This window comes from Chrysochloris asiatica, unplaced genomic scaffold (genome assembly GCF_000296735.1).
Source record: "Chrysochloris asiatica unplaced genomic scaffold, ChrAsi1.0 scaffold00526, whole genome shotgun sequence".
NCBI lineage: Eukaryota > Metazoa > Chordata > Mammalia > Afrosoricida > Chrysochloridae > Chrysochloris > Chrysochloris asiatica.
Window position 1 is genome coordinate 101,683 of NW_006409044.1, and position 17,127 is coordinate 118,809.

Here is a 17,127-nt window from a genome sequence, read left to right on the forward strand (position 1 = left end):
CACATACTGAGAGCAGCCTAGGGTGTCAGCTCACTCAGATAAGGGAAGGTAAGTTCTGAACCAGGGTTGGTGCCGGTCAGTCAGGGGCATGCTGTAGGGGGAGGGTTTTTATATTCGAATTTAAGCTGTGCAATCGCCATCCGTGGACACCATGCATCTTAAGATAACTAATGTGTGTGTGTGTGGTTAACTGTGGCCCCCAAACTAGGTGGGTAGGTTGCCTTAGGGTTCAGGTTTCAAGAGGTCCGGAAGCATGAGGAGCCTCAGATATAATGAAATTCAGGATCCTGCTGTCATGCTCATAGCTAAAGGGAAGTCCTGTGATTGAAAACTAAACCATCTCAGATTCCACTCAGAAGAGATGGGAACGGTTTTCTTCATGGGAGCGCCACCATGACTCTCCTCATACTATATTACTGGTGAGCGTGAGTGGGCCCGGTCTCCCCTTTGGGGACTAAGAAGCTAGCGCCCATCTCTCTGCCTTTCTTCCTGGGTGAGTGAGAAATCTTCACCTGACTCTGCCCCTGGCTACTGTCCACTCACCTACTCCTTTGTCACCATTAACTTGGGCATAGAAGCTGCAGACCTCTGGCCCTCTTTACAGCAGAGTCTCACAAGGAGAGGGTTCAAGCAGACCCCAGTTAGCCCTTCGTGGGCCAAGCACCATGTAAGGGCAGAGCCTTGCACTCCCAAATTCCTTTAAGGAGGTGTTCCTAAGCTCCTGTGCACTCTCATCCCTCCCTCCCTTCATGCCCTGCCACCCTGTGCCTCTCCATTGCTCAGTCATGCCAATCTTTAGAAGACCCTGGAACCTCTCTTGGATCCAGATGAGGATCCCGTGGTATTGGCTGAAAGGGCTGAACTTGGCATAAAAAGTTTGGTTGAATCTATTACTTTGTATCTTGGGAAGTCATTTCATTTTTCTGAGCCTCAGTTTTCTCATATGTAAAATAGGGCTAATCCTGATTTAATTTATGTAAAGCCTTCCACATTGTTCCTGGTATATAAAAGATGTGTTCATACACTGTTCATGTGGATTCTAGTCAAGAACCAGTCTCAGTTCTTTTGCCACCCCTCCCAGTTGACGCTGGTTTCCTGTTGATAGTAAGAGCACTATTTGTGAGGAGTCTGTGACTGACCAGCGTGTACCATTTGTTCATTTTAGCCTCCCATTTGCTTGGTTGTGAGGAAACCCAGCACTATCCATCTATTAAGGGCAGAGGGAGAGTGCTAAGTCAGGAGTCTTGGGCATCAACCTACCGGAGTCCCTGAGTGACACAATGGTTTAGGCGATCAAAAGGTTGGAGGTTTGAATTTATCCAGAGCCCCGTTAGAAGAAAGGCCTGGGAACCTACTTATCAAAACTCAGCTCTTGACAACCCTCTGGACCACAGTTCTGCTCTGACACACATGGGGTCTTCTCATGAGTCCAGTCGACTCAACAGCAAGGTTTGTGTTTCTCTAAGCCACAACCCATGGCTCTCAGGTCCTCCAGAGAAAGCCCAACACCAAGGTGCTTCCTTCCCAGTCAACCTCAAAGTCAGAGATGAAGAAGAATGGTTTATTGAGTCATGTGGCCATGGTGAGTTGTCTTTTAAAAAAAGAAAGACACATTGAGGAGAGAAGGCTGACATGGCAGGGTGACAACGATTCACTTGGAGGTCAGAGTCTAGGGGATGAAGAGAGGGAAGCTTGGCCCCAACAGAGCTTCATTTACAGTATTTACAGTCAGGTATGGAAGCAGGGGCTGTGGGTCTCTCAAACGGGAACCTCCACTGTTGGTTTCAAGGGCTTACCCTCAGGGTTTCTTCAGACATGGTGGGCTTGGACTGCAGGAAGCACACTACATTAGCTTAGGAGAAGCTGTTAGGAAAGGGAAGTGGGTCCCCAGCAATCCACCTTGCCCTGGGCACAGGGGCACCTCACACCATCCCAGGAGCCAGGGGCCCTTTGGAATGTCTGTAGATCCCAAGCCGTTTTAGGCTGATCCAGAGAATGGCGGCTCCCAAAGGGAGGCTCCATTGGATGAAAACGTGGGGTGGTGCTTGTACATTCACAGCAACAAGCAAAGAAAGGTCAGTTGGCAACCAGGTAGAGTTTCTGATTGACCAGACTCAGCCCTCAGCCCATACTCAAAGGGAGGCCTAGGAAGAACCAAACACAGTGAGTAGAGGCTGTGGACAGGGGGGTGAGGCTGAGGGAGCTGTCAGGGTTGCTGGGGGAGAGCGTGTCTGCACTGACCTATGGCTTGCGGGTGGGATGAGAGTGCTTACAGCCCACATTTGCTAAAGTAGTGTTGAAGACAGAGTCAGGAGGCACCACTATTCACCCTTCAGGCCCCATCCCCCCTCAAGATCACCCAGCTGTTCCCTCTTCTCTCCTTTGATGGGAAGCCACTGGTGGTCACAGGCTCTTCTCGAGTTTGCTTCTTCCTTTATGAGATGGTTCTCTGTCCCTGGGACTCCTGTCCCTCAGTAAGGAGTCTCAGAGAACAGTTAGGCCTTCTTCAAGGTCACTGTGTCTTTCATGGTTCATTAAATTAACCACATGGGGAGTGAGCCTCAATGCTGGACTTGTGGTTATTTTTCATGTAATAAATAAAGATTCCTTTGTGCGACTCTCTGGGGCCTGTCCCAGGCCGAGTCCTCCTGTTGCTCAGTCGCTCCCACTGTCCCCATGGCAACTACAGATGGTCAAAGGCCGTGGCGGTGGTGGGCGGTGCACTTGGCCTTGATGTGGAACTGTAATAATATGGGGAACCTGGACACGTTACACAAAAATAACAACAACAGTGCTGGTCAGAAAGGGAAATTGCACCATAGTTTTCCCTGCATCTGCTGACCTTTAAGACAGCGCAAGTTAATCATTTATCCCTCTGGCCTATCTGATCATCAAAGATTAACTCCTCTTGGGCCTTATTTCCTCCTTCTCTAGCCTCACCTTTGAGTTTCTGGCCAGAATGAAAGCAGTTGCTTCTCTGCCCCCTCCCTTGATGACTGTTTTGACCTTCAACACCCTCATTGCAAGAGGAGGGCAATTGAATGCATTGCATCTGGAACTGTGGGGGCCCAGGCATACTGGGGGGATCATCTGGATCCTCTTCAACCTCACCTATAGGACGAGGTCAGAGCCTCTTCATCTTAAGGCCCAGGGGTGTGAATTCTAACTGTTGAAGGAAGTCAGAGAGTGAGAGGCCCAGGACAACACTGACACCCAGAAGGGTGGGCAGAACAACGTCCTGACGCTTCAGCACATCCCTTGGAGTGGGACTCATCTGGCACCAGAGCCTGGGTCAGCCATCATCCCAGTCATTTCTGGAATACTCCAGGGGGTAGTAGTAGGAGGGGAGACTCTTAGGGACTGGTGGTCCTGCCGGACCTGAGAGGGTATCCAGCAGAGCAGGCCATACTTGCACCATGGAGGCTCTCTGACTTCAGGTTAACTCTGAGCCCCCAGGGCCATCATTATGTGAGTGTGATTCTTCAAGCCTCCCTTTCTGGGGACTTGGTTTCCTAAAAAACTTACCTACCCAACCTTGTGTCCCAGGGTCAGAGAGGGGTTAAGAGTGGCCTTGTAGCTAACTCTCTGGATCTCACTACTAAATGTTGTCTACTTCTTTCAAAGCAAATATCAGGGAATGTGGTAATACAAAGATTTCTGTGTACAGATTTTGATACTGAACCATTTAGATGATAAACATGGGTGAAAGGATGGCATTCTTGGCATTGGGGGCCTCTCAGGAAGAAAGGCAGCTGGCATGTCTACAGGCACCTCTTTGTCAGTGTAGGATGGTTTTAGCTTGTAAGTCCCTGAGGGCAGGAGATCCTTTCTTCACCCTGAGCTCAGAATCTCACAGAAAACAAAAACTTAAAAGACTTGAACTTGGGTAGGAGGAGGGAGATGGCTGCAGGGAAATCCCTCTCTGCCCTCTTCCATACAACTAATCAGGTACATGGTCCTCCCTCACCCTTCTTGGCCTCTACAAACATCACCTGTCTCCTCAAGCCCGTTATCTCCCATATTTTTACACAAAGAACAGGCACTATAAGGGTTTGATGTTAGTTTCCTATGCACATTATATGCACAGAGACACACTGCATTTGAAAACTAATGGCAACTTTGGGCCTCTGAACTTACAGACACACTGTTGCACACCCAACACACCCCACACAGCAGAGGGCCTTCATGGCCCCAGAGGTGACTTACTCAGCAAGCTGGAGTTGGGGAAGCGCCAGGCCTCGCTGTAGGAGGAGTAGGGGGTGTGGCTGTAGGCATTGCCAGAGTAGTCACTTCCTGTTGGAGGCACAGGAGGGAAGGGAAGAGAACCATGAGGCGGTAGGCACTACTGTGGGGCTGGGGGCTGGGAAGGTTCTGCAGGGTTGGTATTGGGTATTGGGTAGTTGGTAGGGGGGCACCTGGGGACCCAAATACCAGGGGGACAGTAGCGTTCACCAGGTTCCTTCATCCTTCCTTTGGGAGCCCCTGAACTTGCATCATTTAGGGTGATGCTGTACTTCCCCTGACATGCAGCGCTCCCCACAGGATCCCCAGGAGGTATGGAGATTATTGTCTCCATTTCCTGACACAGACACTGAGGCTCAAGGATCTTCAGAAGGTCACACAGTTCAGTGCAGTCTGAAAGCTGTGCTGTGATTGGGGCCCAGCTTCCAACTGCTACTTCTATTGTTGCCTGGGTCTTCTATAGAAAGTCCTTTTTGGGAGATGCCACAGGTTACAAGTCGGGCTGCTAACCTCAAGGTGAGCAGTTTGAAACTACCAGCAGTTCCAAGAGAGAAAGATGAGGCTTTCTGTTCCCATGAAAGGTTACAGCCTCAGACCTCCATGCAGGGTTGCTATGACTCGGAACTAACTCCATGGCACACAACCACCACCAGCACCACTGGAGAGGAGTTGTGGATGTCAAAGAAAAATCTGTTATGTATGTATACATATATGCATGGATGGAGAGTCCATGGGTGATGCAAATAGTTTATGTTCTTGGCTGATAACCCAAAGGATGGAGGTTATACCCAGATGTGCCTCCGAAGGTGCCTGCTAATCTACTTCTGAAAAATTTACAAATTAGCCATTGAACCCTATGGAATACAGTTCTACTCTGACACCGGGAGTGTCAAATTACTGGGAGTCAGAATTGATTCAATGTCATTTGGTATGTGTGCATGTATGCATCATTTAGTCTCCTAAGCATGGGTTTGTGGAGAAATGCATGTGTGTACCTGTGTGAAAGTGTGTGTGTGTGTATGTGGGGGGGGGGGGTGCTAGTGATTACGGAGAGGAGAGGAGGAGGGACCTGGGAGGGCACCAACTACTCATGCTTTGGGGGAGGCTCTGCCCTGGATTTTGAGAAATTTGCTGTCCCATCCTGAATCCACTGCTTTAAGCAAACTCAGTACAAGACTTTACAAAAAGCCCATTAGATTATCTCCATCAGTGAGAGGATCATTGGCTTTGCCAAAGGACTTACAACAGGATTCGTTTAAATAGTAACAATGTTAGCTATTGTCACCACAAATGCATTGATATGAGCATAAGTTTGCAAAGCACTTTCACAGGCATCATGCCTCTTTCTTCTCACACCTATCCTATGGAGTGCTCATCGACACTGCCAGTTTATAGAGGAGGAAATGGTTGCAACAGTATTAAGCAGTTTACCTCAAATCACAATGTTGCTAAGTGGCAGTGTAGGCCTTGATATTGGGCTCTGAATTCTAAATTCCAGATAATCTCTCTATGCACTGAAAAGATGATTCCATTTATCAAGCAAGGTTCCTGTCAATCCTGATATTCCATGAATGTCTACAGAGTCTTTCAGAAACTCATCTACTATTGTGAGCTAAATGCCCTCTATGTCGTATGGTTTTCATCCCAGACTCTATGTGGGGAAGACTTGATAACTCCCTTATCCTGAAGCTACACTGCCTGGAAACAAATCTCCATTTTGCATTTCCTAGCTGCATAACCTTGGACAAGACATTTAAGCTTTCTGAGCCTTGATTTTTTCATCTGGAAAATGGGGCAAATTATTGTCCTTATTTTACTGGGTTGTAGCAAGGATTAAATGAGATATAAATCCATATATAATAAACACGCAATACGTTTAACTTTTATTAGTTTCTCATTAAGTAGATGCTAAAATAAAGCTGAACAGAGGTTCAGATCTGTCATCTAATCAAAGGCAAAGCCTGGTTGAAGCAGCTTGCTAAAATAGAAATGGAGGTAAGTAGGAGCCTGAAGCAGAGGAATGCTACTTGATCCCTCTCTTTCTAGGGAGTTAGTGATAGGTGGTGAGCAAGTAAGTTCCGCAGGGGTAGGGACCACTGCCTAACAAAGCAAAATAAAAAGAGAGAAGGAAAACTAAGAGTTTATCTAACCCAGCCATTCATGAAGAAGCTGCTACCCAGAGAGGAGAAGACATCTGTCAAAGGTCACATGTTCAATGACAGCTCAACTAGAACCCTGACCACCCCGCGCCCCCCCCCCCCACTCCTACTCCAGTGCTCTCTCTTACATGCCATGGATCACCCTCCGTTTTACTGCTGGTGTACCCCAGAGCTCACTGGTTTCTTGCTTTATTGGCTACATAGCAAGTGTCCCTTGTGTCTGTTCCCTGCCCCACACAATGTCCAACACTGCCTGCTCAAAGATAAGAAGAGAGGTGGAAAAATGTGCTTGTGTTCCCTTTCTGTCACACATTCATACATTCACATGTTTACCACTTATTAGTTATCTAGCACACACTTACTAACTACCTATGTGCCTCAAACACCTAGAAGTTGGGGTATGGGTCAGGGAGTTGGTATCTTTCCACCACCAGATCTGTCAACATGCGTGCATCCACAGTATATTAAATGTCCCTGAGCCTAAGAAAGGCGAACACCACCTCTTTGCTCTGCATCCCAATCACCCACTCTCCTAAGGACTTGGTAATATGATTATTCCCTCTTTTCTGCTTCATTAATTTCCCCTTTTCTAAATCATTGTTCCCTTCAGCCTGGAAACATGCTCTGGGATCTTCCATTTTTTAAAAAATCCTCTCCTACCACTATATCTGCCTCCAGCTAGCAATCCTTTTCTCTACTCCATGATCTCTTTCTTGACTTTCTCATCACCCTCCAACCAAGTCAACACTCTAACCAAGTCAACAGCAATCCTTTCAAAATGCCTACAGTTCATTACAACAATCACTCCTGTGTTACTCATTCAACCTCCTAGGAGACTTGGATTCAGCTCATCACTACCTTGTACCCTTGGCTTTCATGCAGCCACTCTCCTGGTTTGCTTCCTAACTCACTGGTCTTTTCTACTTAGTGTGTGTATGTGTGCTGGTTTCCTCTCTGCTAGACTTCGGAATGCTGAAGAACTTCAGGGCTTGATTAGTGGACCTGTGCTTTTCTACTCCCATTCTCTTTCTGGTGATCTTGCCTAAGTCCTTGGCATTAAATCATGCCTCTGTGCATTGGTTGAAATTTTTATCTCTAGCTAAGATTCTTCCTGACTTCAGACATATCCACGAGCCTACTGACTAATTTAGGAGTCCTGGTGTGGCATTGTGGGCTAAGGTGTTAGACTGCACAGTCAGTTTGAACTGTGAGGTCAGCAGTTCAAATCCACCAGCCGCTCCTTGGAAACCCTATATAGTGTTGCTATAGGTTGAAACCAACTCAACAGCAACAACAACATTGACTAATTTAACTGGGTTTCTCAATTCTAATACAGTCAAACAGAACTCATGATTTCTAACTCTACTTATTCAACCGCTCCCTTTTCTAGTCTCCCACTACCATTCAGGAGTCCTGGTATGGTGCTGTGAGTTAATGTGCCAGACTGCAAAGCCATTTGAACTGCCAGGTCAGTGGTTCAAGCTCACCAGCTGCTCCTCAGAAACCCTATACAGGGTCGCTATGGGTCAGGATCGATTCGACTGCAATTAACAACAACAACCATTCATGCAGTTTCCTAAACCCACAACTGTTTCCTCATCCCTACACAGCTGGCTCACCAGCAAGTCTTGGCTATACCACCAAATGGATCCTGAGGGCTTCTATGATCCTTCTTGTCTTCTACCAGCCCAGTCCAAGTCACTGCCATCTCTTGTATCACTGCCATTGCCTGTTAACTGCATCACTGCAATTGCCTGTTAACTGGTCTTAAGCTTCCTTTCTTGACTCTCAATTCATTTTTTTCCAGCCACTATTGATATCTCACTCACCATTCTCCAGAAGACTCACCTTCTGTGTGCTATCATGCTCACCTAGTTCCTGCCTAAGGGCCTTTGCACTTGCTGTTCTTTCTGGGCAGGGATGATCTGACCCAGTTTATCACTTGACTGACCGTACTGAACACCTCAGAGAGGCCTCCCTTAATCACTCAATCTAGTGATCTTCTCTCCTTTTGGCTCTTCATTATATCATCCATTTTATTGCCTTCACAGTGCTTATTATCTCAAAGTATCTTGCTTATCAATTTCTTTCCACTATTAAGTTGTAAACCTCATCAATAGAGGAACCCATCTTATTCCCTATTGTAATTCTAGCATCTCATGCAGTAGATCCTCAACTAGCAGTTGTTAAGTGAGAAGTGAGATAAATGGATGGGTGCTAAGAGGAAGAATGGAAGGATGAATTATGGAAGGGTGAATGGATGGAAGGACTTATGGGTATATGGATGGACAGATGAATGGAGGGATGGATGCGTGGCTGGAATAATGGATCATAGAGGATGAATGGATAAAAAAGGTAAGAACGATGATTGATGGAAGCATGAGTATAAGGATGAGTGGATAGCTAAAAGGGAAGGTGGATGATGGAAGGATAGATGGATCAACAGGAAGACACACCAATGTATGAAAAAAAAAAAAGAATGATGAATGGATGAATAGATGAAAGGATAGAAAGATGCATGGATGGTGATTCTGTTTTAGAACTTTGTTGAGAGTCATTAACTCTGCTAATGGCTCAGGAACCAAAAAATGAGAGAGCAAAACAGAAGGTGACAATGGACAAGGGAAAACTTTATCTTGGCCTTGTTCTTGTGCCATTCTCTACTAACTTGTATCCTTTTTCCAGCATGGTGGGAGGTAGTATGTGTAGTGGAAAGAAACCTAGATTTGCAATCAAAAGACCTGTGCTTGACTAACTTAGTCTCATTATGACTCTGAAAACACTTTTCTTTTTTAAATCTCAGTTTTCTTATCTATAAAACTGGAATACTACCAACCTCTCAGGCTTATGGTGAGAATTAAATGAGAAATAAAGTTATATGCGTGAATGGTTCTATTGAATGACTGAGCACACAGATGTGCATAATAAATTAATGCTTCCTTCCTTCCACAACTGATTGAAGAATGTCATTGGCATGCTATTCTTTATGCATTTGGTAAGTATCTAGCACAAAGCAGAGAACACTCAGCTGCTAACTGAAAGGTTAAAGGTTTGAATCTACCCAAGGGTACCTCAAAAGTGATCTACTTCTGAAAAATCGGCCACTGACAACTCATGGAGCACATTTCAACTATGACACACACGGGATCCTCAGGAGTCTAAGTTGACTTCAGGGCAACTGTTGGAGGAGGTGGTGGAGCAAAAAGTGGTGTACAACAAATGCTCATTGATTTGAATGGAAGAAACTGTCATTCAGTCAACTGGGAGATCATAAGCAGTGGTAACAGATGAACAAATAATTTGTCTACAGAAAAAAAATCCCTTAAGAAATCATTTGCACGGTAGAGTTCTGAGGAACCAGGTGATGCATTTAAATAGTATTACATTTGCTGATTTGCAAGCAACCTATTGGGAGTCCATCCACCTTGTTAGGCAAAAAGTAGCGGTGCCATTTTTTCCACAGCATTTTCTTAGGATGAGGTGTTTCTAGAAACAATTTGGGTGCTTTTGATAAGAGGCCTAGACCTTCAAGCTACCTCACAGGTTACACTATGGGCCTCAGGACCCCCTTGCCCTGGGCTTGTCTGGAGGAATGGCTTATAATTAAGAGAGAAGCCCAGTGTTTTATGTTTCTTCCTCCTCTGAGCAGGGAAGCAGGGGAAGGTGGAGAGGTTGGAAGGGGGATGGGGGAGCGACTGAAGCCTGGGATTTTGATTGAGAGGCCCCATTATCCACACTCTTAAAAAAATAACCGAATCTTTTCCTTTTTTATCTTGACCAATCTCATTTCACGCTCCAGAAGAGGACGGGAGGGAGGGAGGGAGTCTGGGGCCAGGAGGGAGAGAGGAGTCAGTATTCTGTATTTTCAACACTGCATTAAGCACATCTCCACGGTAACCAGGCAGCAACAAGTGCCAGCTCAGCAGGTTCCCAGGGAGTGCACAGCCTCCTTCCCTCCCTCTCTCTCTCTCCCCTCTCCTTGCCCAGTAGAACCCAGCCCACCTGCCTCAACCTAGGGCACCTAGGGTGGGTGGCTGGCAAAGATTAACCCCTCTCAGGGAGGGAGGGTATCAGGCTGGGTGAATGTGCTATGTCTTGGGGTCAGAGCCAGGAAGGCTGGCCCAGGGTTGGCATGAGTATCACAGAGCCCCTTTCAGAAGCACCAAGTCCCAGTCCTCTCTGGGCAATGAAAATGGCTCAATATGATGGCTCAACATAACCCATCCATGTGTCCTTTCTTTATGGTTCCTAAAAGAGTGGGACTTGTCCAAAGAAATTCCCATTGTTCTCCTCACTTGTCCAGACCTTAATACCCTGAGTCCCCTTTGGGTGATGATCACAGCAACAGACAAAGAAACCTGAATGACCAACAGGCAAGTTTCCCAGGACAGTGCAAATGAGGATGAAGAAATCCTCCCAGCTCATCTCATACTCAATTAGAAGCTGGGTTCTCCTTTTACAGGGCTGCATGAGTGAGGGGTGGGAAAGGGCATATATTGTAATCATCATCATCATCATTCATATTTTATAGAAGAAGAAACAAAATTAAATAATGGTGAGACCGCAGACTGCTTAAGGGTGAGTTTAGATGCGGCTCACAGTTGTTTTGTTGACCTGATTCGGGCATTCTTCAGCAATGCTCAAGGAATCAATGCAAAAGGCCTGTCAGACCCCATGCTACTCCCTCAACTGGAGGAGACCATGTTGGGGAAAGATGAGAACCTTTCTCCAGGTATTTACAAGAAGTTGTAGCCTTTAGTCTACCCTTCCATGCCCCTCAGGAAGTCCAAGCATAAGACACACCCTACATCTTGCCCCCTCTTGTTCCAACTTTCTCCAGTACTTTCCCTTTGCAATGTTCCCCTGTCCTGCCCAGTCCCTCCTCTTACCTGCCACCATGCCTGCGATGGCAGAAGAGGCATAGCTGCCCTGTCCACTGGTGGGGATGTGGGGTGGGTATCCAGGCAGCGTGGACCCCACCATCTCACGGCCTGGAAAAATACAGAAAAGGGACATCAGTTGAGACAGGGTAGGTTCCTGTACTTTCTGTCTTGCTCCACAAAGGCTTGGCAAGTCTGTCCTCATGCCATTTATATGCTCATCAAAGCCAGTCTCCAAACCCACCTCTTCCTTCCTCCCTCTTCCTTTCCTTTGTCTGGTCTTCCACAGGACAGAAGAGTCCTGGTGTGGAGCTTTAGGATAAGCATCTGACTGCTAACCACAAGGTCAGCAGTTTAAACCCACCAGCCACTCCTGGAAACTCTATTCAGGGTTGTTATGTGTCAGAACAAACTCCATGGCACTTAATACCGTCACACCACAGGAGAGAAGCTTCCCCATACAAGGAACACTTGCCACTGAAGTCATGTATTGTTCACTGTCCCCCAATGCTTTTGTTTATGTGAATCTTATTCACTCAGAAAAATGCCATGTTACTAGAGGCTAGGGGATACGTCTTCCTGGTCTTCATTATCCCCTACAGCACCTAGCATCTGGGCTTTCAACTGGTTCTTTCTGGAAGAACCAAAAATGGAATGGATTGAACTTGTGGAATGATACCTGGAATGTGAAAAGTTATGAGTTGATGTCTACTAGAAACCTAATCTTCCTCTCAGAAAACAAGGGCAGAGTACACACTGGATAGCAAACAAATCTCTTAACAGAACTGGAAATTGCAGTGCTTGGCTCAAAGATGGCAGCCACCTGCACTGTTTTCTATGTGTGCTGCTCTCCATAGTCCTGATAGTAACCCACAGTCCCACATCAGGCTCCTGCAAGGACTCACTGTGCCCCTTCAGAGTCTCCTATTCCAGGGCTTCAACCTGGAATATCATTTCCTCCATTCTGGTGATTGTTCTGCTTCACCCACATTTTGAAGATTTGTGTGTGTGTGATTTGCTTTTTGTTTTTTGTTTTTCTAATTTTGCTTCGTTGACCACAGCTGAACAGGTTCAAAGCCCTTTCTAGCACAGCTAGACTAATGTGTTTAAATAAACACATTAGAAGCCACTTGACTCAGGTCACATCAATTTCAGGTCCTGGCTCTGAGAAGACCAAAAACCTTAGTCCCACAAGAGGATGGCATGGGCGTGGCCCACTGACCCATCTCTGTCCTTTCTGGGGCCTGTGACAGACATTGTTAATCAATCACCATTCTCTGTTCTACTGAGCCATACATCTCCACCTGGCCTTCTAGGTGGCTACAATCCATCAGATTCACAAGGGACAAGAAATGTATTGGCTATCTCTGACCTAGAAGAAAGTAGGGCAAGGGACTTTTAGCATTAACACATGACCATGACCTACACATCTGTAGTTTCCATTCCCCAAAAGAACCATTTCCACCGAAACAGGTATCCTCATTTTAACTTTAAGGAAGGTGACTATTCTGTGGTAAAATCCTAGCCTTGGTGACACTAAGGCATCTCTGTAAAGACTCAATTGTTGTTGTTGTTAAGTGCTGTCGAGTCGTTTCCAACTCATAGTGATCCTGTATAGGGTTTCTGAAGAGCAGCTGGTGGGTTTGAACTGCCAATCTTGTGGTTGACAGTCCAGTGCTGATCCACAGCGTCACACCAGAAGTCCCTTGATTAGCCTCTTCCTTATATCAGAAATGCAAATCTTCTGATTTTGGAGGTCTCACCAGGCCTGGTGAGTTTCTCCCATGTATCCCACATGCTAACAGCCACAGTCCCTTGTGAATAGTTCTTCCATCACTCCTTGTCAGGCAGAGACCCAGCAAGACTCTCCCTCACCAAGAGACTTGAGATAGTGACCACATGTCTAGGTTTACCCAGGTGAGTCCAGGTTATACCCACCGTCCCAGAGTACTTACTAATGATACACATTTTACTCTTAAAATGCTCACATAGGAATGATAAATGATTCAGTCAACCTAGTTCCTGATGGTATTTGCAGGGTTTGTCAACCTTACCACTACTGACATTTCTGACTTGATAATTCTGTGCTGTGGGAAGCTGCTCTGTGCACTGGAGGATGTTCAGTTGCATCCTTGGCTCCTGTCCACTTGATGCCAGTAGCAGTCCTCACCCAGTGTGACAATTAAAAATCTCTCTAAAAATGGTAAAATTACCTACAGTGCACAATTGTCCTTCATTGAGAACCACTGTGTTATGATGTGGCAGCTTTACTTAAATGTTTTCTGCCTCTTCCATATTGGGGTCTACTTTTTCCCTCAAGGACTTACAAGGCTACCTGTGAACCTGCCAGCCAGCTTACTAAGTCTGTTCCCTCTATGGAATTACAGGTCTCACCTTCCACCAGTCTCCCAAGGTTCTTCACACCGCCTGGTAGTGATGAAAGGGGAACTATACCCCATGAAACATGTAAATTGTCAATATTACAGTGACTAAAGGAACTCTGGTAGCATAGTGGTTATGAGTTGGGCTGCTAATCTCAAAGTCAGCAGTTTGAAACTACCAGCGGTTCTGTGGGAGAAAGATGAGGCTTTCTGTTCCCGTAAAGATTTACAGCCTCAGAAACCCTATATAGGGGCACTGTGGGTCGGAAAAAACTTCACAGCTCACCACCACCACAGGTAACTAACTCCTTCTTCTAGCTTTGTGTGGAGTTTTCCTGGGGAAAATTCATTCATTCAATAACAATGACTAAGTAAATATTATGTTATTATTGTATGCAATCAAGTCAATTCTGACTCACAGTGACTTTATATGATAGAGTAAAATGACCCCATAGGAGATCTTAGGCAGTAATCTTATGGGATGTACAATTTTACTTGGATCCACAATCAACACTCATGGAAACAGCAGTCAAGAAATCAAATGTCATTTTGCATTAGGCAAATCTGCTGCAAAAGACCTCTTTAAAATATTAAAAAACAAAGCTGTCACTTTGAAGACTAATGTGGTCCTGACCCAAGCCATAGTATTTTCGATAATTTTATATGCATGCTAAAACTGGACAATGAATGAGCATCAGGGAAGAATGGATACACTTGAATTATGATAGCAAAAAATATTGAGAGTCCCAATATTTTGGAAGTAGTGCAGCTAGAATGCTCCTTGGAAGTCAGGATGGTGAAAATTCATCTCATAAACTTTGGACATGTTATCCAGAGGGACCAGTCCCTGGAAAAGGGCATCATGCTAAGCAAAGTGGATGGTCATCAAAAAAGAGGAAGACCCTCAATGAGCTAGGTTGACACAGTGACTACAAGAATGGGCTCACACATGACAATAGTTGTGAGGATGGTGCAGAACCAGACAATGTTTCCTTCTGCTGTATATGGGGTGACTATGAGTTGGAACTGACTCAACGGCATCGAACAACAACAACAGTCTATGAGAGCAGATGGTCAGGTCTTTTCTCCTGTGAAGCAGCTGGTAGGTTTGAACCACTGATTTTTCTGTTAACAGCTGAGCACTTAACCACTGCATCTTAAATATTACATAGTAGGCACTTGGGAATACAGCAGAGAACAAGAATGCTAAGTTAACAAGGCCAAGCACTAAATCAAGTTGGGGGCATATGTTAAGATGTGCACGTGGAGCCAAGCCTAATGGACCAACAAACAAGACCTGGCACATTCAACTTCTGTTCTTCCCCTGGGAGGAAGCATCTGCAATCAGAGGACAAGGGTTTTATCCTGCTTCTATTTCTAACTTTCCAAGTGCTCTTAGACCAGTCATTTGCATACCTCAAGCTTCATTTTCCTCACATGTGAGACAGTGAAAAGATAAGCATAGCTTTACACAACTTATTACTATGATGCATTATTGCTATGATACAATCAGCATAATTTCCTGGTGTGGCACTGTGGGTAAATGAGTTGGACTGAAAAGTCAGTTTGAATCACAAGTTTGGAGGTCGAAGCTCACCGGTCGCTCCTCAGAAACCCTATACAAGGTTGCTATGGGTCAAACGGACTCACAACCGTCATCTCACAACCACAAATCAGTATAATTTAGAGCCAGGGTTTCACATTTTGAATGGATCTTGATTGGCACAATGAACACATTCTAGAAGTGATGCATGTTGATGAATCTTTTATAAAACAAATTCTATTTAAAAGGAGCTTTCGGTATAGTTCATTATTGAAAATAGTATGAATGTTTTGTTAAGACTGGCCACCATCCTCTAATTTGTGGTCTCCTTCTTTTGCACTGACCCTCCACTTTACCCAACATAATGTCCTTCTCTAGGGACTGGTCCCTCCTGATAATATGTCCAACGTATGAGGGATGAAGTTTCATCATCCTAGCTTCTAAAGAGGATGTATTTAGAAGTAGAAGGAAAATTATGAAAAACATATGTTGTTGTTATTGTTGGGTACCACTGTGCTAATTTTTGACTTCTAGTGAACCGATATATGACAGAGTATAACTGTCCCATAGAGTATTTTAGGATGCAGTCTTTATGGGATTAGATTGCCAGACCTTTGTCCTGTGGAACCACTGGGTAGGTCTGAACTGCCAACCTTACAGTTAGCAGCTAAGTGCTTAACTATTGTGTTACCAGGGTTCCTTTCAGAAGATGTACCAAAGTACAATAGAATCTTGCTACTAGGAAGCCTGCCTTATGATGGATGCATCCACTCCAATCCAGTGGCATTCCATGAAGCACCTGGAGAGGGAAGGAGTAGGACAGGGAAGAGGAACATGGCTGAGTCAGGCCTGACGCTGACTCCCTTTCTTCTTTACTCCCTATGACCTTCTCCCTAACTTTCCCAGACTGTGACTGAGGGAAAATCACTGAATTTTTCGAAGCCCATATTTCTGTCTGGCACATGTGAAGTTCGTTCCAATCAGAGACGATAAATAGGGTTCACCTCACTCCTCTGGTCAGTTTGTACTGGGGTACTGCCTCACTTCCTAGGGTACTGTGTTAAGAAGGATTCCGAGGTGGTATCCATGTCTACCATGACTAGGGAATGAGGTAGGGAGTATTGCCTCTCAGGCTACCAGTTAGCCAGTGCTGGTCTAAGCATTCTCTAGGGCTCCTTCTGTTTCAGGCACTCTGGTCCTTCCCAACACCTTGTCCTTTGTTTTGAACTTTGCAGCTTAGTGGCCAGAGCATCAGGGCAGGTACTCCCTGATGCCACAATTTAATTTAGTCCACAGGTGCCCCACAAGGAGCCCAAGCCCATAAGAATTTGCCCCTGACTACTCTAGAAATGGAATTAATAGGCCTTACTCCCCTGTATCCTGAGAATTTAATCTTCCTCTCTCGTCGGTCACTAATTTTCTCCCAATGGGGCAAAAGTGTCCGAATCAAACACCAGACCAGACCCTGACAGCTTCCTTCCATGAAACATGGGAAGACTATAGCATCAAAACTCCTGTAGCAGCTCCCACTCCTTAAACACTTGCTTCCTTCTAAGAAGCTAAGAGCCTTGCAGCCTTCTGAGTAATGAGACCACAACAACCATGGAGGGAAGCCTCTCTACTGTTGCCTCTCCATGCCCTCTCATCAATTCATTAAAGAAGGAGTGCACACAGTTAAACCCACCCTGCAGTGCCTTGGAAAAAAAGCCTGATGACCTCCGCCCAAAAGATTACAGACTTGAAAACCCAATGAAGTGTATACAGTTCTACACTGACACACATGAGCTTGCCATGAGTCAGAATCCAAGAGATGGCACTCCAATACACTTCAAATATAGTCCTATTTTAAAGAAGTTAACAAAGGCACACGTTCATTTTGGCTGGCTGTGAGTAAGGTTCTATAATACTAATACTCCAAGAAT

At 45.5% G+C, this 17,127-nt stretch overlaps 1 protein-coding gene across 3 annotated transcripts in view; it reads right to left on the bottom strand.

Moving 5' to 3' along the window:
• Positions 1 to 2,666: 2,666 nt before the first annotated feature.
• Positions 2,667 to 17,127, bottom strand: part of PAX8 (paired box 8) — a 66,605-nt gene continuing 52,144 nt past the window's right edge. For 2 of the 3 annotated variants that reach the window (XM_006877544.1, XM_006877543.1), the window contains 3 exons: positions 11,291 to 11,392; positions 4,207 to 4,293; positions 2,667 to 2,760 (listed from right to left, as the gene is read on the bottom strand). In XM_006877544.1, the coding sequence (XP_006877606.1) occupies positions 4,207 to 4,293; positions 11,291 to 11,392 (189 nt within the window). In that variant the 3' untranslated portion in view covers positions 2,667 to 2,760. The remainder of the gene's footprint in view (positions 2,761 to 4,206; positions 4,294 to 11,290; positions 11,393 to 17,127) is intronic. The other variant, XM_006877545.1, reaches the window with a different exon arrangement.